The 27474-nt window shown below is 40.6% G+C and overlaps 1 protein-coding gene across 3 annotated transcripts in view; it reads left to right on the top strand.

Moving 5' to 3' along the window:
- Nucleotides 1–26736, top strand: part of LOC132395439 (protein adenylyltransferase SelO-like) — a 68354-nt gene extending 41618 nt beyond the window's left edge. For 2 of the 3 annotated variants that reach the window (XM_059972050.1, XM_059972048.1), the window contains 7 exons: nt 59–103; nt 3568–3649; nt 7600–7692; nt 13908–13987; nt 21957–22000; nt 22112–22191; nt 26502–26736. In XM_059972050.1, coding sequence (XP_059828033.1) covers nt 59–103; nt 3568–3649; nt 7600–7692; nt 13908–13987; nt 21957–22000; nt 22112–22191; nt 26502–26624 — 547 coding nt within the window. In that variant the 3' untranslated portion in view covers nt 26625–26736. Of the gene's footprint in view, nt 1–58; nt 104–3567; nt 3650–7599; nt 7693–13907; nt 13988–14631; nt 15959–21956; nt 22001–22111; nt 22192–26501 lie in introns of those variants that run through there. The other variant, XM_059972051.1, reaches the window with a different exon arrangement.
- Nucleotides 26737–27474: the final 738 nt, after the last annotated feature.

Here is a 27474-nt window from a genome sequence, read left to right on the forward strand (position 1 = left end):
AATCAGACATGTAACTCTATAAAAGTTTTAATTATTTCTTTAACTGTTTAATTTCTAGAGCGGAACAAATACTGAAAGGATATCCTGATCGTTATCAGACAAAGTAAGTTTTATTTTCATTAAATTTATAGAGTTGTGTTTGAGGGGTTTTTTTTTGCATAATTTCATTGAGCTTGATGAAAATACACAGAGGAACAGAAAATTTGCTTGTATGTAGTCCCTGACTTGTTATAATTATCCCAAGACACTCTACAGCAACTAATTACCTTCATGTAAAATGACTTGCTGAATTGGTAAATAGCTAATATGCATGCATCATGGCCCACAATTCAGGAAGAAGAGAATTAACCTGTTAATTGTTCAGTTGATTTTTATTGAATTGCTCATATGCTACCAAAAAAACTTGCTAGGTCTACAGAAGATTTTACTTCAAGCAGAACTGGTCAATCGGCCTTGTTCCAATAAATCTTAAATGCTTTTCCTTGCTCCTTTCCTTTATGCATTGAAATGTTATTCAGGGTTACCTATTCAAGTTGTAGAATTAAGCTGAAAACCAAGCCTTTTTGATTTTAAATTGAAAAAATTGTCATATAGCACAATAGCACAAAAACAGGTGCTTTGGCCTATCTAGTCCATGCGAGTCTGTTCTTCTGCCTAATCCTATCCAACAGTACAGAGACCATATTCCTCCATATACCTCCCATCTCACGTACCAATCCAGACCTCTTCATTTGAGCTAACATCTACCACTTCTGTTGGCAGCTCATTCCACACTCTCACTGCCCTCTGAGTGAAAAAGATCCTCCTCAGATTCTTATTGATATGTTTCCTATAGATAGGTGACCAGAACTGCACACAGTACTCAAAATTTGGCCCTACTGATGTCTTATACAACTGCAACGTAACATCTGAATTCCTAACATCGGAACTCCTGTACTCAATGCCCAGACTTATGAAGGCTCTCTTTATAACCCAATCAAGCTATGATGCCACTTTCAAGAAATTATGGATCTGTATTCTTAGGTCCTTTTGTTTTACCGTACACCTCAGTACCCTACTATTCACTATGTAAGTCTTACACACCACTTCACACTTGTTTGCATAAAATTTTATACTCCATTTTTCCACCCACCTTCCCAGCTGGTCCAGATCCCATTGCAAGCTTTAATAATCTTCCTCGCTGTCCATCACACGTCTAATCTTTATATCATTTGCAAATTTGCTGGTCAAGTTTACCACATTATTAACTAAAGCATTAATATAGATAATAAACCACAACAGAACCAGCACCAATCCTGTGGCACATCACTAGTTACAGGCTTCCAGTCAGACGGATAATTATCTACCACTACCACTCACTGCCTTATCACTAAATGGTCAATGAATCAAGCTGACATAACATAGAGGCAACCATGGAATACAAAAGACTATTTTAATATATATAGGCATCCGTTAGTCTCGAGAGACCATGGATTTGTGCCTTGGAAGTTGCATGGGAGACTGGCAGTTGCCCAGGCTGCAAGTCTCCCCTATCCACGCCACCGATGTTGTCCAAGGGAAGGGCCAGGGCCTATACAACTTAGCACCAGTGTCGTCGCTGAGCAATGTGTGGTTAAGTGCCTTGCTCAAGGCCTTAGCTGAGGCTCGAACTAGCAACCAACGCCTTAACCACTTGGCCACACGCCAAACATAAATTTCAATGAATTTGAACAGAACATTTCAAAGGCCAGTTTTGATTGTTGACTTGACATTGGTTAAATGCATTGTATTGTCTCATGTTGAACTTTATAGAACCAAAAAACACAAGGATCAATATTTGGGCTGTAGTGAATCAAAAATTCTAAAATAAATGTTAACTTTTTATTTATTGATATTTATAGCACAACGAAACAGTGGGTTATGCAGTTTTCTTTGGGGTCATTTTCTAACTGGACCTTAGAAATACCACATTGAAGATTGATTCATCAAAAGACTATGGAAAATGGCAATAATAATCAACACTAACTTTCATTATGCAATTGCATAAAGTGACAGTGAAGCACTTTGTTCAAAAATAATTAAAAATGAACTTTTGAGGCAATAATTGGATTAAAAGCACGGTCACAATTTGGGTAAAATGTCAGGCAGTGTTGCTTCCCACATTTTTTCTTTGGAGTGTAAAGACTTAGCTCAGTTTGCTTTCAAAAGTTTGGAGGTCACAGTGGCCCACAAGACAGTAGTTCTACTAAGTGCCATAAGTACAACAAAGCCAAATGTACCCTCAGATTTTATTATGACCTAGTAGTACTGCCTCAAGTATGATGGAAGACTGTTTCAATAATTTATTTGGTACCTTCAGAAAACCATGTGAGATAGTTAAGTGTAATAACAACCTTCCATGAAGCTACCATGAAAGAAAGCTGAAAAAGTCAAATCTGTTTAGTTAAAGTCCATCATTCTGTTTTTACCCAATTGTTTGGATTTAAGATGCAGTTTTATAAGTTTGAAAATAGTCTTGTTACAAGATGTCACATTTTTTATTCATTTCCTTTACTTTCCTACTGATCTTTCACCTCAGCTTTTCTGAAAACAATATATTTTATTGGCAGTATTGCTGTTATAAGGAATGTAAAGGTACTATGTATCTTATATATCATTGACTATGAAGCAATTCCCTAGATTCAACAAATTACAAGGCACAAGTGATTTAGTAAAATTTTGATAAAATCACCTCCTTCCTGACCTCAGAAAGAATATCAGTATTTTAGATTTATTTTAGCAGTTTCCCAATAGATGATCCAAAAGGACTGTACAAGTTACAAAAACCTTAATTCAAATAATATTAACAGCAAGAAATTTTCCTTACAACATTCTGAGAAAAAAGAACAGCTTCATAGACTAAAGACACAAACAAAAGAAAATGTGTAGATGCTGGAAATCAGAGCAACACACACAAAATGCTGGAGGAACTCAGCAGACTAGGCAGCATCTATGGAAAAAAGCACGGTCAACATTTCAGGTCGAAACCTTTAGGCAGGACAAGAGAGAAAAAAAGCTGCGGAGTTGATTTGAAAGGTGAGGGGAGGAAAGAGAAACACACCAGGAGATAGGAGAAATTTGGAGGGGGAGGGATGAAGCAAAGAGCTGGGAAGTTGATTGTTGAAAGAGACAGAAGACCATGGAAGAAAGATTAAAGAAAGGGGGTGGGGGAGGAGAGCATCAGAGGGAGGTGATGGGCGGCCAAGGCGATAGCATGAGACAAGGAAAAGATGAAGGGACGGAGACACTACTGGAAGTTTGAGTGTGTTGCTCATAGTTTAAAGGTTTTTTTTACATTTCTGAAGACTTAATGATTTCTTGATGATGGAAGTAAGTGTATTTGCAAAAATGTTAATTTGTTATCTTCTCAAACCATGTTTTATTTTCAGTTCTGGAATAGAACAAATTGAAAGTTTATTTTTGAAAATTATAAACTATTTTACCGTACAGGATTTTTGAATCCATGCTTACAACTATGTATATGTATATTACCTAAAGTACTGATAGGCACTAACATGGCATCTATTTTATCTTGTAACTAATTTTTAGATTTGTGGAAATATTTAAAGCTAAATTGGGCTTACCTGGGTTTGATTATAATGATAACTACTTGATTGCATCTTTGTTGAAGGTAAGCATATTACATCATTAAGCCTGTGTTCATTTGTTTGATTTATGCTATTGCTTTTCCTCTCAAATGTCCAACTGTACAATCTTACCCATTTACATATTTGCCAAGTTCTGAATCTGCATCCTGATCTAAATGCTGTTACTGTTCCTCCCTCCAGCACTTCCTCTGGCAGCTCATTCCAGATACCAACTACACTTCATCTGAAAACTTTACCCTCAGATCACCTTAAACCTTCTTCCTCTCACCTGAAAGCTGTGTCCTCTAGCTTTTGACAACCCTCAATGGAAGCAGTCACTGGCTATCTACTCTTCCAATATCTCTCCTAATTTTAGAGAACTTTCAGCCTCCTTTGGTCCAGGGGAAACAGACCTAGCCTATTCAGTCTCTCCATATACCTCATTCTATGAACATCCTAGTGAATTGTTTCTGCATCTTCTCTAGCTTAATCACATCCTTCCTGTAGTATGGTGACCAGAACTGTAAATGTGGCCTAACCAGTGCCTAAGCCAATAAATACAAACATTCTGTACACCTTTTTCACCATCCTGTCTCTCTGTATTGCTACTTCCAGTGAGCAGTATCTGTGAATGTCCCTTTTTCTCCACAGATCTTACTTGAACCACTGAGTTCTTGTAGCAGTTTTATTTGCTGCAGGTACCAGTGTCTCCACCAATTTTGGTGCACCTGCAAACTTAATAATCATGTCATTTACATCTTCATCCAGAACATAAAAATCAACAGAGGTCCAGCATCACTGATCCCTGTGGTGCACCACTGGTCATAGGCTTCCAATCTGAAATACAGCCCTCTGCTACTACTGTCTGCCTCCTACCCCTGGGCCACTTTGTATTCAATTATCTAGCTATCCCTGGATCCCATGTGTCCTATCCCTCTAGATCAACCTATCATGTGGGCAGGATCTAGTCAAAGGCCTCGCTGAAGCTCATGTAAATAACTTCTATCACCCTGCCTGTAGTGTTCTCGCACAGGTATAAAAGAACTCTGAACTAAACACCAAGCATAAACCAATCAATGAGGCGGTCCCAGTGAGATTAACCATTTATTGTTCACTCTTCTACATTAATGTATGGTGAAAACTGTTGATAAAACAATACAAAATATATACAGTATTTGTTTCCTTCTTGACATTACATTTACATCATAAATACTTGCAAAAGTGAAACTACAACAACTATAGATAGAGAGATAGATAGATAGATACTTTATTCATCCCCAAGGGGAAATTCAACATTTTTCCAGTGTCCCATACACTTATTGTAGCAAAACTAATTACATACAGTATTTAACTCAGTATAAATATGATATGCATCTAAAATCACCCTCCCAAAAAGCATTAATAAATAGCTTTTAAAAAGTTCTTAAATAGTTTACTAAAGTGCAATGAGTGGTAACTTAAGCTCAGTCCTAACCCCGGCACTTTAACATGTCTTTCCCCTGGTGGTTAAATTGTAGAGCCGAATGGCGTCGGGGAGTAATGATCTCTTCATCCTGTCTGAGGAGCATTGCATTGACAGCAACCTGCCGCTGAAGCTGCTTCTCTGTCTCTGGATGGTGCTGTGCAGAGGATGTTCAGGGTTTTCCATGATTGACCGTAGCCTACTCAGCGCCCTCCGCTCTGCCACTGATGTCATACTCTCCAGTTCTGTGCCCACAACAGAGCCCGCCTTCCTTACCAGCTTATTAAGACGTGAGGCGTCCCTCTTCTTAATGTTGCCTCCCCAGCACGCCACCACAAAGAAGAGGGCGCTCTCCACAACTTACATTAAAGTGCAACATACAGTCAGAATCTACCTACGCCATCGACTGGCTTTAAATACACTGCAACACAAACTATCCGCAACTCTTTAAATAATAGAAAACATAAACTTTATCAACCGTCATTACTTTTAACAGAATCAGCGTTAACAATTTTAATTCAACATATCGATTATCTCATGAACTTACGGCGTTGCTTCTCTAATGTTTCTAGTGCATAGAAAGAAAACTTTTCTCGCGCTGATCCTGCACACACAAGCCCCCTCCTTCCCGTTTTTCCAAACCGGTATTTTCCCACAAGACGCAGTGAAACCTCGTGTGGTGTCATCGCATGCCGCGATATATCACAGACAACAAATTTACTTTAAACAATCTTAACTTTGACTAGAAAACGATAACAAATGAATTACTAAAGCGAAAATATAATAAACTAAACAAATGCCTTAAAGGCAACACACTGCCCTTATCAATCTTATGTCACTTCCTCAAAAAACTCATTCAAATCTGTGGATTTTTCCCATGCACAAAGTAGGCTGACCAAACCTTGCCATTCCTTGGCCTTCCAATACACTTAACTCCTGTTCGTTAGAATCACTTCTAAAATCTTTTCCACCACTAAGGTAAGGCTCACTGGCCTTTAGTTCCCCGGCTTATCTCTGCCGTCCTTCTTAAATAAAGGCAAAATATTGGCTATCTGCCAGTATTCTGGTACCTTATATATGGCCGAAAAAGATACAAAACCCTCTTATCTGGCCCCAGCACTCTCCTCTCTTGTTTCCTGAGATACACTTGATCAAGGCCACAGATCTATCCACCTATATCCATTTTGAGATCTTCAACACATCCTTTGTAATGTTGATTTGCTTCAGATATTGCTCTTTACACTGAGCTCATTAATTTCCATGTCCTCCTCCAAGGGTAAATATAGTTGAGAAGTATTCATCCATTTTCATGCCAGTTAATATAGTAAATTCACTCCTCACTGTTTTCATCAATCCTGTTATTGAAAGCCTGTGAAACCAACAGTCTTGGCTACAGTTGAGAAAAATTATAAAGATCCTGTCTGCCAACTCTGAGATAAGATTGCAAATAGATAAATGTTGAACTTATTTATAAAGCATGAATGTCAGTAATATTTTCTGTTCGCAGATGTTTCATATGTGTACAAATTAAGTTTATTTCCCAATTTAAATGTATACTTGCTTTGCTTATTTCAAAATGCAAATACAGTGGATTCCAGTTAATTGGGACAGTACATTTTGACCCAATTAAGCGGCTGCCCAGATTAGCCAGAGTATTATGGAAGCGGATAAAAATGTATAAAAAAGACAAACCGCCATTTAACTGAGTAACAAATTATGTATTTAAATGAAATAGAGAACAAATCAGAAAATTACCTATTCTACTACGGTATTATAAAACTATATATTAGTTCCTAATAGTTATCGACAGGGGAATTCATCCAGTGTAGTTTAGGTTGTCTGTAAGTGAATAAAATCAGCACAGACACCTAGTGCAGATAATGGACCACCTTCATACAATATTTTCGGTGATTAGCTCCTCCAAATCTTCATTTTTATTGTAACATTCAAGTTGATTGGCAACACCTTTAAATTCTTCATAGTGCTTAACTTTTTGAAGTAGTGAAATCATTTTATTTTCACTCCCTGCTGTTTCTGGCATCTCCAATCCTGAATGCTAAAAACCACAGTGATCAAAACAGTTCTGAATTGTCTTACTGCTTATTTCTTGCCAACTGTCAATGACAAAAATCACTGCTTTTTCAACATAAACACATGCAACTGACGCTACTTAAACAGCTATTCAGACACTATTTGGACGCAGAGCAGTGTCTAATGGCTACACAGGTGTATGCAACTGAAGCTAGTTAGAAACTGTTCGGCAACAGTCTTCTGTCTTAATTAAGCCCTGTAGTGTTCCAAATAAACCAAGAGAATTCTGGCTATTTGTTTTTGTTGTTTAAGCATTGTCCCAAACAAGCGGGTGCCCTGATTAACCAGTAGCTGAATTAACCAGAATCCACTGTACATCCTATTTTTTAGCTTTATTTTAAGCTCCTTTAGTAAATTCTCGAAAGTCTTCTAGTCTTTTAGAATAATTGCATATAAGAATTGTGATATGAACATCTCAGATAAACTCTTCCACTTCTGTAGTTGATGGAGGATACAAGAGCAGATTTCACAATGACATTTCGCCAGCTTAGTGAAATTACAAAGAAGCATCTTGAGGTTAACAACATTTCTCAGGTAAGTCGTATGGAACTGTACATATTCTATATGAAGGACCGTCTAGAGCTTGTCCACTAGAGAAACTGGCTGTTGGATAAAAATAGTTGTACTTTTCCTGTGAGCTTCATCTAGCTTGGAATTGCAAATCTGCATGGCAAACAGGCAAGCAATTCACCTCCAAGGATCTTGTTTTATTAAACACTGAGAAATTATTGTGGCTTCCAATCTAAATAAGCCTAGTAGAATAGTAAGTAAACTGAGTTCAATGCACATAAATGTGAAGTAGTACATTTTGTTAGGAAGGGTAGCAATTTCACTTATTACTTGAAAGATAATGAAGACAAATGGGTTTGTGCAACAAAGTTGTCTCTGAATACAAATACACCAGATTATAAATAGTTATGCTACATGTTAATAAGAGCATATAAAATGTACATTAAACTGTATAGGTTAGGCCATTCTGCCCATTGAGTCTGCTCCGCCTTTCTGTCATGGCTGATCCCGGATCCCACTCAAACCATATGCATTCTCGCCATATCCTTTGATGCCGTGACTGATCAAGAAATGATCAACTTCTGCCTTAAATATACTCACGGACTTGGCCTTCACCGCAGTCTGTGGTAGAGCATTCTATAGATGAATTACTCTCTGGCTAAAATAAATCCTCCTTAACTCTGTTCTAAAAGGTTGCCCCTCAATTTTGAGGCTGTGGCCTCTAGTTCTGGATGCCCTCACCAAAGGAAACATCCTCTCCACATCCACCCTATCAATTCCTTCCAATGTTTGGTAGGTTTCAATGAGGTCCCTTTGCATTGTTCTAAATTCCAGTGAGTGCAGGCCCAAAGCTGCCAAACGCTTTTGATATGTTAACCATTTCATTCCCAGCATCATCCTCATGAACCTCCTCGGGACTGTCTAATGACAACATATCCTTTCTGAGACAATTCTAGTGGGACAGAATTGTAAAGTAGGAAAGTTATACTAAACCTATTTCAAACCTCCATTGGATCACACTTGGAGTTCAATATGAAGCTTCAGTTGCTACTTATACCAGGAATATACTGTAGGAGCACTGGAGAGATGCAGAAAGGATTTGCAAAGGTGTAATTGGTTCATTATTGTCACATGTATCAAGATACACTGAAAAGCTTTAGGTTGCATCCCTTTCATTCCATATGTTAGTACATCATGTTGGTACAAAAGGAAAAATTAAAACAGAGTGCAGAATATAGTGCTATAGTTACAGAGGAAGTGCAGTCCAGGTAGAGATGGTACAAGGGCAATAATGATAAACATTAATAGATCAAGAGTTCACTTCACCATATAAATTTTCTATTCAAGAGTTTTATAATAGCCAAGTAGAAGCTGTCCTTGAGCCTGGTGGTGTCAGGCTGCACAGAGGGGTACTTCCCAGTCTCCAACCAGTTACAGTCACCTGCCACTCATTTCCAACTCATCAAAAAAAACCAGCTCTGATCCACAGCCCTTGTTTATTCATGGAACCAGTTGGCCTCAGCCAGTTGCTTCCAGCGTTCAGTTACCTTGTTTGTCTTATCGTGTTAGGTATCTGTTCTCACTTGATTTGTGGCTCCTTATGACTTGTTATTTTGCAGTTTACTATTGAAGTGACCATTCACCACTAAATTGTCTCTGCTGATCTGTGTTTGGATCCTGCCTCCTGTACTTCTTCTGACAGGATGGGTGAACCAGCGATTGACCCAACAGCGTTTGCTTGCCTAAAGGAAGTTGTCTGCCAACACAAGTACATGATCCAAAAGTAGCAGGAAACTATTGACTATCTGCTTGGCACTCTCTAACAACTCTCTGTCTCTTTGTAATACCCCATGCAGTCAACCTCCTTCTCTGGATCCCTGGATTCCGCTACCCAAACACTTTGATGGATTCCCAATCTGCTGCTGTAAACATCCTGCCCCAGTGTGTCTTGCACTTCAATGTGCAGCCATCTCTGTATTCTACGGACTGATCTCTATCTTAATCTGCAAGCTCTGACCAGGGCTGCCACTAACTGGGACAATAAATGTGAGGAATTCACTGCTGAGATGCACCGGGTTCTCGACAATCTGGGGAGTGGAAGGAAGGCAATGGATTGGATACCTCACCTGTATCAAGGCTTGTGCTGTGTGCTGAATTACACAGTGGAATGCGGGACCATCACGGAGGAGTGCAGCTGGAATATGGAAATGCTGCTGGTCCATTAACATCAGAGCCTCTCAGAGCACTTGAAAGATGAACTGTCTACTTGGGAGATAGTGATCAACCTCGAACAACTCATTACTTTGGTGTTGACAGGCATCTTATGGAACAATATCCAGATCACCAGCCAGAACTGTTCCACTTCCAGAACCATTTCAGACTGCTGGAATCTCTTCAGCAATGCCTCCAGAACTCATGCAGTTAGGGGGATCTCCCAAGACTGAGAACCGGTGGAAAAACAACTTGTGTACTTAATGTGGAGCAGCTGATCACCCACACATCAAATGGCCACTGTGTCTGGGGAAGTGTCACCAGCAGGTAGAGATGAGGAACCTTCTATCAGATAATTTCACCCTGGTCCATAGTCCAACTCATTCTGTCTTTGTTGATGGCACTGCTTGCACAGGAGGCTCTGATGGATTTCAGCACAGCAAGCAACTTTCTGGACCGGATTCTGTGTGCAGCTTAGAATTCCTATTGAGCCTGTCTCACACCCCTTCAGCATCATGACCATTAATGGACATCCTTTGGGGTCTGGGGTGGTCAGAGCATACACATGGCCTGTGTATATGAGCATCAGACACCACTGTGAGTCCATCCAATTCCTCCTTATTGACTCATCTAACACTCCACTCATCTTGGGTTACCTCTGTCTCTCCACTCACAACCCTCACTTTGCCTAGTCATCCAGTTCACTGCTGAGTTGGGGACCCACCTGCTGGGTCACCTGCCTACAACCTCAGTTGACTTCACCTCATGAGTCCATGGAGACGGAACTCTTAACCTCACCAGATTCCCACAGGAATGCCATGATTTAGCCATCACCTTCATTAAAAGGGAAGCCAGCACCCTGCTTCCTTATACACCAGACAATTGCACAATCAACCTCCAGCTACTGCCCCTCTTCTAGGTCATCTGTTCTGCCTTTCCGCTCCTGAGACCTAAGCTATAAATGGCTACATTGCCAGAACAGATGGCTTTAGTTGACCATCCCAGTCCTTAGCTGGTGCAGGATTCTTCTTTGTCAACAGAAAGATTGGGGTTGCTATCCCTGTATTGACTATTGTGGACTCAACAAAATCATCAGTAAGAACCACTACCCTCTCCCCTTAACGGCTAATGCATTCAAAACACTCTGAGGGGTCTAGATCTTCACCTAGCTGGATCTACAGAGAACACACAACCTGATCTTCATCCACCAGGGGAATGAGTAGAAGATGGCATTCATAAAACCCACCGGCCACTACAAATACTTGGTGATGTATTTCGTACTTTCCAACAGTCTAGCTGATTTCCAAACTTTCATTTATGAGATTCTCTGAGACATTCTATACAGGTGTGTGTTCATCTACATCAATGAGTCCTAATCTTCTCCATGGACTCCAAGACAATGTCTGTCAGTCCTTAAGCATTTCCTCAAAAACCAACTGTACTGCAAATTAGAAAATTGCCAGTTCCATACCCGAATCATCTTCTTCCTAGATTCCCCCCCACCCCCAAAAGGCAAAGCCGTGAATCCAGAGGAGGTGCATGCCCTCATTGAATGGCCCTGATTGCAGTTGCTCAAAACATCTGCGGTGCTTCTTGTGCTTCTCTAATTTCTACCGCCATCTCATCAAGAGCTACAGCCAAATTGCCGCACCCCTCCCCTCCCTCACCTAATCACTGACCTCCCAGATAACTTGGTCTGCAGCTGGGGACCACTCTTTCGAGGAGCTTGAGAGGCCTCACCACTGCTTTCATTCTTTGCCGGTTGAATCTCTCTGGACCTTTAGTGGTAGAGGTGGCTACATCTGACATAAATGCTGAGGCCATCCTCTCCCCATAAGGATTGGATGAGAAGGAACACCCTTGTGCCACCTTCTTGTGCAAGTTCAACTCTACACAGCTCTATTATGGAGTAGGAAACAGGGAGCTACTCATCTTTAAATGGGCCTTGGAGGAATGGAGATATTGGCTGATGGGGAACACTGAAATTTTTATGATCTGGACTGACCACTAGAAACACATATCCATTCAGCAGACCTGCTAACTCACATCAGGTTCACTAGGTTCTCTTCTTCAAGCAATTCAACTTCACCATCTCCTACTGACCTGAATCCAAGAACACCAAGGCAAGCACCTGTCACGACAGTTCGACCTAGCTGACACAGAGATCGACCATCAGCCCATCGGTCCACCTTCCCAGATCCTCGCTCCAATTGTCTTGGATATTAACATTTAGATCAGCCAAACCCTAAAGCATGAGCCTGCTCAGGCTGACACACCTGACAACTGCATGTCCGTGCCAGCAGACTTATGCTCTGTAGCACTCCAGTAGGCTCACTCCTCACCCCTCTCCAGCCACGATGGACCTTAGATTTTCTGAAACACTGGTTTTGGTGACCCACCATGATCATCAGTTTGTCACTGCCTGTCCTCAATGTATATACCCAAGTACGGTTCCTCCATCCAGTGGCCCTGTGGGTTCCTGTGACTCCTACCTGTCTCTTGACACCGATGGTCCAACATTGCCGTGAACTTCATCACAGGTTTGCCACCTTCCGATGGAGTCACGGTGATCACGACAGTGATGGACCTGTTCTCCAAGGCGGCCCACTTCATTTCCCTTCCTAAACTTTTGTCAGTGCTGAGTTCGTGGACCCTGCGTTCTCCAACATGTACTCAGTTTGCTTCCACGGTTTCCCTCTGGAAATTGTGTCATATTGGGACCCACAGTTCATCTCCCGCTTCTGGCGAACCTGCTGCACCTCAGTGAGTTCGTCCTCTGGCTATTATCCGCAAACCAACAAACCAACAGTTAGTCAGAGTCAGTCAGCAAGTGGAGAAGTTTCTGCGATGCTTCACCTCCTCACCTTCCTGTATTCTATCAAATAGTTTGAGATCCAGCTCACCATGGTGGAGTCGTCTTTAAGGTTATAAGTGGAGTTAGAGCAGAATTAGCCTACATCATTGTGTTTTGGGAGTAAAGTAAGGTGCTGATGATTCTGCCTTGTGAGGCACTGGTGTTGAGGATAATCTTGGATTATAGTCAATAAATAGGAGTCTGGCATAGATATCCTTATTATCCAGGTATTCCAGAGATGATTGTAGGGCTGGGGAGATAGCATCTGCTGTAGACCTGTTACTATGATGGATGACTTGCAGAGATCTAAGGTTGCCTGGAAGGGTGAAGTTGACCAGCCTCTCAAAACACTTCAGACTGATGGTTGTCAAGGCCATTGGGCTATTATCATCAACACGTTACCTCATTTTCCACTGACACCTGGATGCTAGTGGTCTTGTTAAAGCAGGTGGAGACCCTAGACTGAAGTAGAGAGAGATTAAAGATGTCTGCAAATATTTCTGTTAGCTTATACATTGCAGGCAATGGTGGGAACTTAATCCAGGCTAGTCACTTTCTGTGGGTTCACTCTCAGGAAGGCTAATCTGACATCTGTGACAATAACCAGGTACAGGTGCATCAGAGAATGTCACAGTTGGGTGCTGTCATTTCATTGACTTTCTGGTCAAACATGAATGGAATGCATTGAGCTAATTGCAGAAGGATGTGTTCTTATCAGTGATACTGTCCGGCCATGTTATCTGGAACATCCTGCAAGCCTGATAGCCTTATGAAAGTCATACCTAGTTACCAGAAAAAAGTAAATATGCATAGCTAGAAAAGATAAACAGGATCTTGAGAAAAGAATGAGGAATGACTTGTAAAGATCTTTTAAAATCATGGAACGTTTTGATGGAAAGAATACATCTCTTTGTAGGGAATGTCAAAGTTAGATACTATCTATATGTGGTAATCACCAAAATATCGAATGGGGCTTTGAGAAAAACTTTTTAACCTAATGGATGTTGAGAATGTGAAACAGAAAGTAGTATATGCAGATAGCATACATGGATTGAAGTTAGGTAAACTTATGAGGGAGAAAGTGGACTAATTGGCTTGAATGATTTGTGTCAAATATCTTTATGTAATCCAGCGCAATAATTATGGTGATAAAATAAAGATGTTTCTGCTGTAGGAATACTGGGCTCTTCAGGACCTTGCAAAACATGAGAAATTCTTGGATTGGATTAATCTGTATCTGTTAAGATTGAAGAGGTGAGAATTCATTCATTTTGTAAGGTGCCTTCAAAGACTTGTGCAAAGATATATTTGAATTTATACTCGGACTCTTAATTCAATATCTCTTAATTATTGTCACTTGATTATTCTTTTTGCACTTCAGATTGTACTACAATCTTTGCACCATCCTGTTTCATGTTCATTACTGTATTTATTGTTGTATGTACATATTATTACCATGTATACTTATCCTGCAAATTTCAGGCAAGCAAGGAATTTCATTGACAATAAACTAATCTAATCTAGGTCTTTTGATTAAAAAGAAGTAATAAAATTGAGTTTGAGGATTTTATCAGTTTAATTTATCAGATTTAATATTTGCCCACTATTTTGGTTGAATTATTTCAAAGATGATTAATTTCCTGGTTGCCTTTATAAATAGCAGGAATTACAAACGTATTCTTAAATTTCTAAAGTAAGTTCTGTCAGTGAACATATCAAGGGTGCTGATTTAGAAGGCTGGAACATTTTGAGGCTGCAAAATCGGGAAGAAATTTAAAAGCTATCACAAGTTCATGGCTAGTGAGAGTATTTAGTCATGTGAAGTTTAGCTTTAGCATAAGTAGAACTTTCAAATGTTTCTAGATAGAAAGTTGAGGAAAATATTTTTCATCCAAAAGCAGATGGGATGTAGAACTCACTACATGGAAGCGTGGTTAGATGGTGGAAGCAGAATATCTCATCACAATAAATTGTACTTGACTGAACACATGAAGTGCTGTGGCTTAAAGGGATGTTGACTGAGAGGTAGGAAGACAAATTAGCAAACTGCTATTGTGAGAATGTGGTCTTGTTGGGGTGAATAGCCTCCTTCGGTGCAATGGATTAAAATGATTCTGTAATTCTGTTATATCATGAAGGCAAAAGATATTGTAGAAGGGCTAAAAAAGGCAATGAGAGCTGGGGTTATTTAACCCTAAATTGAACCAACATAAATGAGAGTACACAACACCCCAACTTCAGCAATATGGTCCTGCATTTGAACTGAACCCTTCTGAGTGGAACATGACCATTTAAAGCTCTTGAGCAATGCATCAAAATGTTCTTTAATAGTGTTTTGTGATTCAAGTGCCATACATTCCTACACTTCTAACATATCAGTCTTTAAACTCAAAGCCCGATACAAGGTTTTTTAATTACTAATGTTTGTAAATAAACATAGAAACTTAGAAAACCTACAGCACAATACAGGCCCGTCAGCCACCATGCTGTGCCAAACATGTACAACGTTTGTACTTACCTTAGAAATTACCTATGCTTACCCAGAGCCCTCTATTTTTCAGAGCTCCATGTACCTATCCAGGAGTCTCTTAAAAGACCCTAAGGTATCCGCCTCCACCACCGTCACCGGCAGCCCATTCCATGCACTCACCACTCTCTGTGTAAAAAACTTACCCCTTATATCTCCTCTGTACCTACTTCCAAACACGTTAAAACTGTGCCCTCTCGTGATAGCCATTTCAGCCCTGGGAAAAAAGCCTCTGACTATACACATGATCAATGCCTCCCCTCATCTTATACACCTCTATCAGGTCACCTCTCATCCGCTGTCACTCCAAGAGAAAAGGCTAAGTTCACTCAACCATTACAGATGAAACATTACAGATAAAATCCACATTCACTGATAGATTACAATGATCAGCTAGATCATAACTACAATTAGGTGTGCTTATTTTCCAAAGATTTATTTGAACTATAATTCTTCAGTTTGATAATAGCTGTTAACTGATAACTGTAGTTCTTCAGAGGATATTTCTAATGTTTTGCATGTCTTTCCCCATTCCACTTTGCCTTTGTTTTAGTTCTCACAGTGCAAATTTGGTTACTTTAAAACCATTCCATAAGTTAATTATTTTAGCTTAAATTTCAGGTCAAAGCAAATTAAAATTGCAACCAAGTTTTCTAACATATTTTTCAGTGTTCAAGTTAAACAAATGGATAGTTATATAAGCCATTTTCCATTTTAGATATAAACATTAAAGTAATCTATTTTTATCAATCACTTATGAGCAGGCTTATTATAAACATTTATTGAATATTTTGCAGTTCTAGTTGCGCATTACATTCAGTCAGTCTAATGGACAGGGCAGCTCTGTGAGTTCCTGATGTAGATTACATGGCAAAATTTTCTCCTTCCCACAGAATTCACATGTTAAGAATAAATTACATTTTTAGGAGCCTGCTTAGGAATGGATTCCATTCTGCTGATCTAAATCCACACTTTTCCCCAATTGTCTGAAACTGTTGTCAGTGAAATGCAGACAAAATTGAATGTGAATAAACAGCATATGGTAGTAGAAGTTCACTTGGATGGGTCCCAAATATAAACCAGTAGTCGAGTCCCTGTGCACTTAGCCAGTTTCAGTATTATAGCTATTGTATTCAGATACCAACTGACAACCCATCTGCCTTCTTTGAGTGACTGAATATATGTTCAAAGGTGTCTATCTGTGCAAATGAAATCCTCCTCAAACCAATTCTAAGATTCAGCTATAACTTCAATACTGAGCTAGCTTCACATTTCTTGACTAATTAGTAGTTTAAATGTCTATCAATCTCTTTCTTGATTCTGTTCAATGACCTTCGGTGTGTGTTTTCATTATAACCTGTATTTGCGGCAAAAGCTGATTCTTTCTTCAGACATTTGACCACTATGCGTGGTTGATCCACAGATTGTAGGCTTGACACCTTTCTGTCTTTACTTACATCTGCCATTGATAGTATTGGAACAGCCTATGTTACTGTGACATTTCCTACAAACTCAACAAAGTACTTAATGACCCAGTTGGTGGCTGCTGATGTCTTTCATATGATGAGTATGCTATTTCTAATTTTTGAGAGTCATGTTGCCAGTCTAAGTTTCCAAAAGGATAATTGTGACAATACGATGCTTAAAAAAAAAAAGTAAATATGCTAGAGTTACTCCTGGGGAAATAAAGTATTGTGGTGAGCATTTGGTCCATAATGACAGATGAGGAAGCTCGTTGAACTCAACAACTGTTTTATTGTGATAGACACAAAACAGACCAGGCATCATGACCCAGAGAGTGAACCCCACCAGTCTCACACAGACGAGAGAGGTGACCATCACACACCCCTGTTACAGTTAGGGTGACCCAGAAATACACAGGCAAATAACTGTATAACCCAAGCTAAAATATAACAATAAATGAACTGGAACTTCCCACCATAATCCCACAAAGCATTTTAACACAAGAACAATAAACACTACTGGTCATTAGAAATGCAGGGGTGGGCTGTCGACCATGCCCCCACCAGAACATCACAGTGCGCCCACCCGAGGTGTCAGCTATCCCCGGCAATCCCAGAGTCCATTGCAAAGTCCAAAAGTTCCGGTGGGTGTCGACTCTACCGTCTTTTCGAGGCAAGAGGCAGGGCACCCAGAATGTCACTTACTTCCTTCAGCCACTCTGGGTTAGTGGTGGCCAAGGGCTGACCCCTTCCAATGGCTTCCAGGTCTAGGGGATAGTCCGTTCTTCCAGAGGGGCAGTAGACCTATACTGGGGCTGCCACCATAAACTGCATTAGCACCCTAAACTGGCAGCCCAGCCCCTTCTGAGACTTGCAAGCATCGCAGCACTGCACGAACAGCTCCATGTCCTGCCTGCACCCAGGCCAGTAGAAGCTTTCACGCAGCCTGTCCAATGTCTTTGCAATGCTGAGATGGCCAGCCCCCACCAGCCCGTGCACCGACCACTGCACTTTGGTGTGGAACCCCCATGGACCACCAGCTGTGAGAGATGTCTGTCACCATTGGACAACTGCCACCGCCTGAACAGCAACCCGTCGTGGACCTCCAATGATCCCCACTGGGAGAATAGGGCTTTGGTCCCTGGGTCCAATGCGGAGACCTTTGTCCCCTCCGGCCGTCGTCCCACACTCGGCCATTCCCTCACCCGGGCCAACACGGGATTGCTCACCTGTTCGCTGCGCAGCTGCTGCTCCGTGGTGGGGAGGTTGACGCTGGCTGTCACTGTCACTTGCCCGTGGTTCAGCTGTGTTGTGTTGGGTCGCTGTGTGGTTGCTGCCCTGCCAGAGAGACACGGCTTCAGCACCGAGGTAGAGTGTTGCCCCCAGCACATCTACATGGGCCGCCTAGTGGGACAGCAAGTCCAGGCCGAGGATGCAGGACTCTCGGATGTTGGCGAGCCACACCTCGTGCTCCACTGCGTTTCTTCCCACTGCGATACACAGCCTCCTCTTCCCTCTGCACCATCACTGGTGACCACAGCCTGGGTGGATAACATCGTTATCCACCCAGGCAGGGGTGGCTGGTCCGTGTTGGGGAGAACACCAAGACGGATGATAGTGATGATTGACACCATGTCCACCAATGCATGGCATCCGGTGCCCTCCACCATTCAATCCCCATAGAAGCCTTGCTCATAAAACCAAACAGCCGACCCAGAGGGGTCCTGCTGGAGAATTCGGGCAGCGCTCCCTTCCGGCATTTCCCAATGGCTGCTCTGAGCTGTGGCATGGTGCCGGTGTGGGGCAGTCCTGGGCCAAATGACGTTTCGTTTCGTGGCCTGTGGCGGGGTCAGCGCGGCGCTGGTTGGACCTGTTTCACAGGCTCCTCCTCACCCTCAGTGATACAAAGTTGGGTTCGCTGCATGCAAGGCGACGCTGGAACACTTTGGGGGCTAAAATTGCTTCTGCCCTCTCCATCTCGGCCAGCACTTTGTCCAGCGATGATGGCAACGTCAGGCGAATATGCTGTCAAAGATGCTCCAGCATCAGCACCTTTACAAAGGTGTGGAGGGCAAGCTCTTCCCGGGCCACAGGAGGGAACTGGGGGTAGTCACACCGAGCACAGTGGCGAAGATCAGCTGCCAGTGCTCCCAGACTTTCTCCAAGATGGCGCAATCTGTTTCACAGTTCTTCCATCATTGCTTCCAACTGCTCAAAACGCTGCTCTAGCGCCACTACGAGAGTCTTGTAGTCACGCTGCTCCTCTGACGTTCGGTCGAGGAGTGCCCATAGGGCATCTCCCTCCATTGCCAGGGCAAGGTGCACCGCTGACTCGGTGGAGCTCCATGTGTTGTGCCGTGTGGCAAGTTTGACTTGCACCAGTTAAGGCTCCAGGGGAGCTTCAGAGTAGACCTTGAGGCATAAATCGTAGAGGCCCTTTGATCTTCCTCCTGTTCCAGCAGCTTCTGCCGTGGTTCCCATCCTCCCATGTATGTGGCATCTTGAGTTCTCCGGTGTGGGTTGTTATGGAGGTGAGTGGTGTGCTCTGCTCTGTCTCCTGGGTTGGGGAGCCTGGGTACGCTGGCTTCGTCAGGGCTCCTGCGAAGGCACAATGCTCGGTTCCCAGGTCCTCCCTGCAGGTCTCGTTTTCATGAGCACAACCCATGGGTGCAGGGGAGGCATACTACTCCACCCCTCATCTTATTCCCTGCATCTTAAGGCACTCTATATGACGTCGCAGCTCTTCAATCGCGTCATCTATCTCACATCCCACTCCTGATGCTAATGTGGCGAGCATTTCGTCCATAATGACAGATAAGGAAGCTTGTTGAACTCAACAACCATTTTATTTTTTTTATTAAACAAAATATACTTTATTCAAAAATAAAATTATATACAATAATCATTTAATGACTTCCAATTCTTTACAGTTGTTTCCATTACTATCTTTACATTTTATTGTGATAGACACAAAACAGACCAGGTATCATGACCCAGAATGTGAACCCCACCAGTCTCACACAGACGGGGGAGGTGACCATCACACCCCCCCCATTACAGTTAGGGTGACCCAGAAATACACAAGCAAATAACTGTATAACCCAAGCTAAAATGTAATAATAGATGAACTGGAGGTTCCCGCCATAGTCCATAAAAGCATTTTAACACAGAAACAATAAACAGTACTGGTCATTAGAAATGTAGGGAGGGGCTGTCAACTATGCCCTCCCCCCCCACCCTCTCCTCCCCAAGAACATCACAGTATTGTTACTTCTAACTAGAACTTGGAAAAATAGTGGCTGTGAAAAAGGGGAGAGGTTGGGAAAACAAAACTAATATCAGTGATAAGGTAAAAATCAAGGTGTGAAAGATGACACAGATGACAGAAGGGTGACATGGCATCTGTTTGGATGATGCATAAATATGGGGAGCTCGGAGGACAGAAACCAAAAAAAAGTTGGAACTGCTATGCAGAAGACAGCAATTGCTGAAAATCTAAAATTAAGGAGAATACTGTGTCACCCATCAGGAATAGCCAGTATTTGAAAAGATTATTGATGCCTGAAACCTGAACTAAAGGCAGAAAATGATGTCTGCAGGAGAAGAACTATTATTTTAGATTCATGTCTCCTACCCTACCATAAAAAACCCATATATAAAAAATGAGGATGATTCAGCATTTAATAATACGGATAATCTGCCTTCATGGTATCTTGTGGGTAGAAAATACTACCTTCTCAAAAAAATCTTCGCATTCTTCTCTGAAATGAGTGACCCATAATGCAAAACTGTGCCCCCCCCCCTCCCATTTTAGATTTTACTATATGGAGAAGCATCTGCTTGGAATCAATACTGTCAGTTCATCTCAAAAATGTGTATGTTTCAAAAGATTGCCTCATTTTTCTGTATTCCAATGAGCATAGTCCCAAAATGCTGACTCACAAATCATCTTTGTACATCTGCCCCTTCATTCCAGCAATTGTCCCAAGGAACTTTCTCTGCTGTCCCTCTTGATTATCTGCTTCTTTGTTTCTTTAAATAATTTGAAGCCATATTTGGTTGTATGTGATAAACTTTGGCATACTGTACTTTAGTAAACTAATGACACTTTATAAGTATATATGATTAGTTGTTAGCATTACTCCAAAAGTCTGGAGTACTAGTGCAAATGTGTTACCATTGTCCTGTTGTGCCTAGCCTGGAATATTGATGGATGATGGAATGCTTTCCAAAGAAAATACTTGAGGCAGAGATAGTTATGAACTATGTGAGAAAATTGCATTACTGTTTGGAGAAAAAGAGGAAAAGAGACAGGGGAGGCTGGAAAGGGGCCAATGTCTTTATGATGGGCTTTGGCAAAGATTTTATATAGACACAATATGTAAATCCCCTCCTTCCAGGCAGTCAACTTTTGTGGTTACAGAATCAGAATCAGATTTATGATCACTGACATTGTTCTGGAATTTATTGTTCTGTGGCAGCATTATAGTGCAATATATAAAAAAGTTGCATAAGAAATATAAAAAATAAATAGTGCAAAAAGAGAGAAATAGTGAGTTAGTGTTCATGGATTCATGGACTGTTTAGAAATCCGATGGCAGAGGGGAAGATGCTGTTCCTAAAATATGAGTGCGTGTCTTCAGGCTCCTGTACCTCTTCCCCGATGGTACTAATGAGAAGAGGGTATGTCCTGGATGGTGAGAATCTTTAGTGATTGATGCTGCCTACTTGAGGCATTACCTTTTAAAATGTCCTCAAAGTTGGGGATGCTGGTGCCTATGATGGAGCTGGCTGAGTTCCAACCTTCTGCAGCTTTTTCTGATCCTGTGTATTGGTGCCTCCATCCTGTGATGCAACCAGTCAGAATGCTCTCCACAGTATATCTGTATAAATTTGCTAGAATCTACGGTAATATTCCAAATTTCCTCACACCCCTAATAAACTATAGTCACTGTTGTGCCTTCTTTGTAACCTCATCAATATGTTGAGCCCAGGATAGTTCTTCAGAGATGTTGACACTCAGGAACGTGAAGCTACTCACTCTTTCCACCATTGACCCCTCGATGAGGACTGATGTGTGTTCTCCTGACTTCCCCTTCCTGAAATCCACGATCAATTCCTTGGTTGTACTGACATTGAGTGCAAGCTTGTTATTGCTTATATGATTTTAGTTCTATATGATAAGCTCATTATATCTTGGGGAAAATATTTTTACAAATATTGTTTCTTGTAGGAACACAGTTGATTCAGATGAAGCACGCAGAATCAGAATGCAAAGTAAGATTTTTCAAAGTGGTTTTCTTTATGTAGTTGTTATAGTTCATATTTTATATATGCAATAAAGAACGTTTAAAATTAAGTTTGTCTTACTTAATATTCCTTTTAAAGCTGTTAACCCAAGATATATTCTTCGCAACTGGATGGCAGAGTCAGCGATCAAAAAGTCTGAGAGGAATGATTTCTCTGAGGTAATTTTATTGCATTTAATGTTTTAAATTAGCTGCTTTATAGTAATCTGGTTTCTGAGCCACCACTGGCACAATGCACTGTAAAACAACAATGGTTCAGTTCAGAGAGTGGAGGTCATTGGCTCCAGTATATTACTTTGTTTAGCTGGTGAAATTTCTCTTACAAACAGTTCTAAAGTAAATGCATGCTTTGTAATTCTGTTGCAAGTTGAGGTATAATACATGGTCTGGAAAAGGAAGGAAGTAGAAAACAATAGAGTAAAATGTGATTGCTAAGCACCAGTAGAGGCAGCAGCCAGGGCAATAAGAAACATTTCATTTGGACATCCTTCCGAAGCCGTGTATCATAGAAGGTCATTCAACCTTTATAAGCTTTTACTGGATTCATTCAATTAATTCAACTTCTGTTCATTTCCCTGAGGATTTTCCTATGAATTGGTGTGTACTTTACCGTTAGTCTTTCAGGAGATGCTTTCTGGATAATAAAATACCGTTGAAAATAAATTCTTCCTTCTGGTTCTTCTGTTAGTTTATGTGGCATTAGTTTACTGGTTATTGCTAATGTTAAGAATTTCTTCCCAGTCACCATAACAAAATTCTTCATAATTTTGAACACTGTATTAAACATACTGGTAATCTAGGATTATTGGATTTTTTCTAGTTATCCCACAAAGTATAATTTCTTTACATATGATGACATCTTAAAAATATCCTCCATATAGCTTTGGCATACCTCTTAAAATATTGTTCCTATATTGAAAGAATTAGATCATCTGAAGCTTAATTGGTGGTGTAAGCTTCTTTATTGGTGTAGGAGTTATGAATGAGCTCAATACTGTGGTAGTATTGATTGAATGGTCAGTCTAAGAAGGCTTTCCTTAGAAAATCATGCAATTGTATTATCAGGCTTAGATGAGCGACCCATCTAAATCACAACCAGCTTAAAGTTTTATAAGCTTGATTTCAGCTGCTGGAGGGTTTGTCAACTAAACTTCATTGACCTGTGTTTAACTAGAGCTCTTCTCGCCATATCAATCAAATTCTGATTGAGAGCAGTTTTTCTCACCTTTCTGCTGGAATTCAACTCTTCCGTCCATGTATTCGGCTCAGTGGTTAAAGTCATAGAGTCATAAGGCATGAAAGCAGCCCTTCATCCCAATGGTCCATTCCAACTAAGAGTCTCATTTTGGCAATTCCCATTTGGCCCATTATCCCTCCATACTTTTCCATGCCAAGTGTCTTTTAAACGTTGTTAATGTACCTGCATCATTTATTTCCTTTGATAGCTCATTCCATTTATAGACCACTGGCTGAATGTCAAACCTGCCCCTCTGACTCCTATTAAATCTGTCCTCTCTGAACATTAAACTGCCTTCTAGTTCCTGATTGCTATCAGTGGGAAAGAGTCTGTTTGCCTTCACCCTCTATTGTGTATGACCTGGAGGGGCACAGTCAGGATGAATGCATTTGATTACCTCTATTAGATCACCACTCATTCACCTCTTGCTCTTTCCAGCATAATGACACCTTTCCCAGGAATGACACAGTGGTGTAACAGCTTTATGCTGTTATAGTACGATCAACCCATGTTCAATTCTGTTGCTGTCTGTAAGGAGTGTGTACATTCTAGCCATGACCACATGGGTTTCCTCTGGGTGCTGCAGTTTCTTTACATTCCAATTAGCTGGAAGGTTAATTGTTAGTTGGTTAGTTGGTCACATGGGTGTAACTGGGCTGGAAAGGCCTGTTACTGTGGCATATCTCTATGTAAATAGATACGGAACAGAAGATTCTATATGTGGCCTCTCCAACATCCTTTAGCACTTATGCCAAATGCGACCTTACCAATGTTTTGTACAACTGCTGAATTAGTGGTCAGGTGCAACTTGGCAATAATGTTGATGATTTTTTTTTTCATCAGGAGAAACCTTATTGAATAATACTTTGTTTAGGTAGAATTATTCTGTAGATAGAACACAGTTATGCAATTTTCTATTTTATTGATTAGATACCAGTGTGATAATAGCACTGCAACAGATAGTTTTTGGCCAGGTGGCTGTTAGTGTTTTGCATTGTTTTACCAAGCCACCGTTGGATTTTCATTAGGAGCTTTGCATTTGTTGTGCTCAGTGCTCTCAGCTGCTTCTGCTTTGGCTTAACATTAGTATCTGTAATGCTGAGGTCCAATAGTTTGTGATGCTGCAAATGGCCAGGATAGTGCTAGGCATGATGGGCAATTACCTGCTATGCCACCACAAAGATGAACAATACCACCGTATCTTTAAAAGTACACTATACATCCTGATTTGTGATTGAGCAGCCAGCTGCAAACCCTCATAAGAAACCTCATATTCAAACATAGAACTAAACCCTCTCCTTCATCGTTTTCCATTCATTAATGCCCCATGTGTGCTTCATAATTCACACTGTCTGAATTGGGTAGATCATATCTGTGAGATTGTTTGCCATGTGAATATTCTGTAGAGGACACTAATTAATCTTTCTGAATTAATTAGCATCCTCTACTAAATAATCACATACTGCACATTGACTCACTACAGAGAAACCTATTCAGTTTCATTTCCCTGAACTTTGCCCTTCCCTTGAAAATTACTTAATCCTCGGTACCAATCCACTTTTGAAAGCCCTAACGAGTTTAGGAACTCACTATTCTGAAGGGTTTCCTCACAAATCCTTGTTTTTTTTTGTCCCTCACTTTAGAATGTGACCCCTGGTCCTTGAGCCATATGCTAATACAACAGTCCTTCCCTTTTTTACTATTATTTAAATCTATGATAATCTTGTACACTTAATAAAATGTGCTCTCAGCTGTTAAAAGTGAATAGTCCAGATTTTCCAGTCTAACTTTGTAACTGAAATTATTCATCTCTGGAATCACTTATCTCTTCCACATCCTGTCAGACTTTTCATATTCTTCTGACAGTATGGTGAATTGTGATAATCCAAATAATATTTTCTAAAGATTATTTTTTATAAAGAACAGGAATCCCTAATGCCTCTTTTAACACATCACAAATACACCCTGCCACTTTTAAATATTTATGCACTGTTTCTTATGCTCTTATGCACTATCTCTGTTTCTCCACATTCTTCGGAAATGTGCTACTAAACCTGTATTGCCCCTTCTCATTCTTTCTACCAAAATGTATCACTTCACAGTCTGAGTTTTCATCTTTCATCTATCTGCCTGTTACTGTCCTACTCTCTGTCTACTGCATCTACAAGCATGGTGTCATCTGCAAATTTTACCTGGCATATCCAAATCTAAGTACATAAATAAATAAAAAATAGTACTAGCAGTGAAACCTCGTAAACACCACTGCCAGCCATCTTCTGTTGGACTTAGGAGTCCTGAGACAGTCCTTCATTAAATTCAACGCTGACTGGCAACCCCTGAGGCACCACTGTTGCCAAATCGTATCTGTCCTCTGTTGCTCCTTTGGATTCATCAGCTGCAAGGAGAAGGGGAGCGTGCTACGTGGGCAACAGCTTGCTCCCTGCGTTGTACTGCCCTGGCTTGCATAACATGTAGACAGCTAGGATGCAATATCCATGGTTGACCCCAACCAACGGAGGACCTCAACCATCTTCCATTAAGAAAAAAAAATTTACCACAATTCTCTGGTTTTGTTTAGAAGCCTTTTTGCTTTTTTTCTTTTCAGTGTTGCAATTGACTCTCTTTATTTCAGAGCTTCAATTTTGTTAATTAGTATGTTACTTCATACCTTATGTTGTGTTTCATATAGACTATGAAGAAGGATTGAAAAGAGTAGTTGTAATTTGTAGGTTGCAGAAGGAAAATCAGTGACATGCTTCATTTTATTCACCAGCATTGTTTTTAGTCCTTTGAGCAGCTGCTGGACTATTGCAAATACTCGAGGGGTTCTCCAGTTCTTACCATACCACCTTTCCTTTCTCTGAAGGCTCCAGCTAAAATATAGTTACCATAGGTATTTGTAAACTGGCTAATCCTTGAATGTACTGAATTCAGCGATAAACACAGATGATGGATGGAAGTCTTAGCTTCCAGACGCTGAACTTGACGAAATAGTAAATCTGAATACTGAGTGGAATCCCTACAGATTCCCATTCATTGAAAGGTTAGGAAAAAACTTGAAAGCAGAATGAAACATAGTTAAGTGATTAACTATTTTGTGTATTTGAATATATGAATATACCATATTGATATGGAATATTATATTGATCTGAATACACAGAAGTTAACTGTGCAGCTTCTGGTTCCAGTATTACGTGTGAAAAATGTTATGTTCATTTCATTTTCCTAATAGGTTCATCAGCTACAGAAGATTTTACGCCATCCTTTTACAAAGCAGACAGAAGCAGAGAGAGCAGGATATTCTTCTCGTCCTCCTCCATGGGCTAAAGACGTTCGTGTCAGTTGTTCCTCTTAATGGTGAAAGTAATTTGGAACAATACTAGAAACTGATAATTGCATATTTGTGAGTCTTTAAAGATTTGTCTAATGAGCAAATTTTGCTAAATAAAATGACTGCTTTTTATGGACATTGTTGTAATGTTGATTCATTTTAAAATTTTAAAGATAAAGATTAGCATTATTTGTCACATACTCATCAGAACATTGAAACATTCATGAAGTGCATTGTTTGACAGAAGAACCCCATGTATTCACAGAGAGAGCATACAAACTCCTTACTTCAATTGGATAAGGCAGCAGCACATCAATGACATTTGGAGACTAGGTTGTTATTGACCTGTTTACTGAACTATTGAAGAGAATCAGCCTTATCCTTGATAGTTGTAGAACAAAGAACTTCTATCAATATGCCCACACAACAAAATTCTACCCCCTGATGAATGTTCTAAAATCTTTGTAACTACCTCTTCTCATTAAGGGCAGACATCAGTGATGAAATTCACCATTCCTTCCAGTGCACTGGCACAGATTTTGGGTTGTTGATGAAAAAGATATTTGAAGAACAAGACTTTAAACCCACCACCATGCTCATGGTCCACTGGATAATAATGATCCCTGTCCTCTTGCATGCTTCTGAGCATGGGAGTATCTACAGTAATTTCCTCGCAGCTTTTGAGTGGAATCATCAACTTATTGTCTGCACCATCCTCCAAATTCATGGGTAAGATGAGCCAAACATTGTTAGTGTCCTCTCCCAGACCAACATCTCTAGCACTGAGCTTCCAATTTCACTCATCCACCTCTTCTGAAGGGACTGCAACATTCATGTGCCTGTCTCCAAATTTCTGATACAAAGATCCTATTTC

The sequence above is a fragment of the Hypanus sabinus genome, chromosome 6, assembly GCF_030144855.1.
Source record: "Hypanus sabinus isolate sHypSab1 chromosome 6, sHypSab1.hap1, whole genome shotgun sequence".
Lineage (NCBI taxonomy): Eukaryota > Metazoa > Chordata > Chondrichthyes > Myliobatiformes > Dasyatidae > Hypanus > Hypanus sabinus.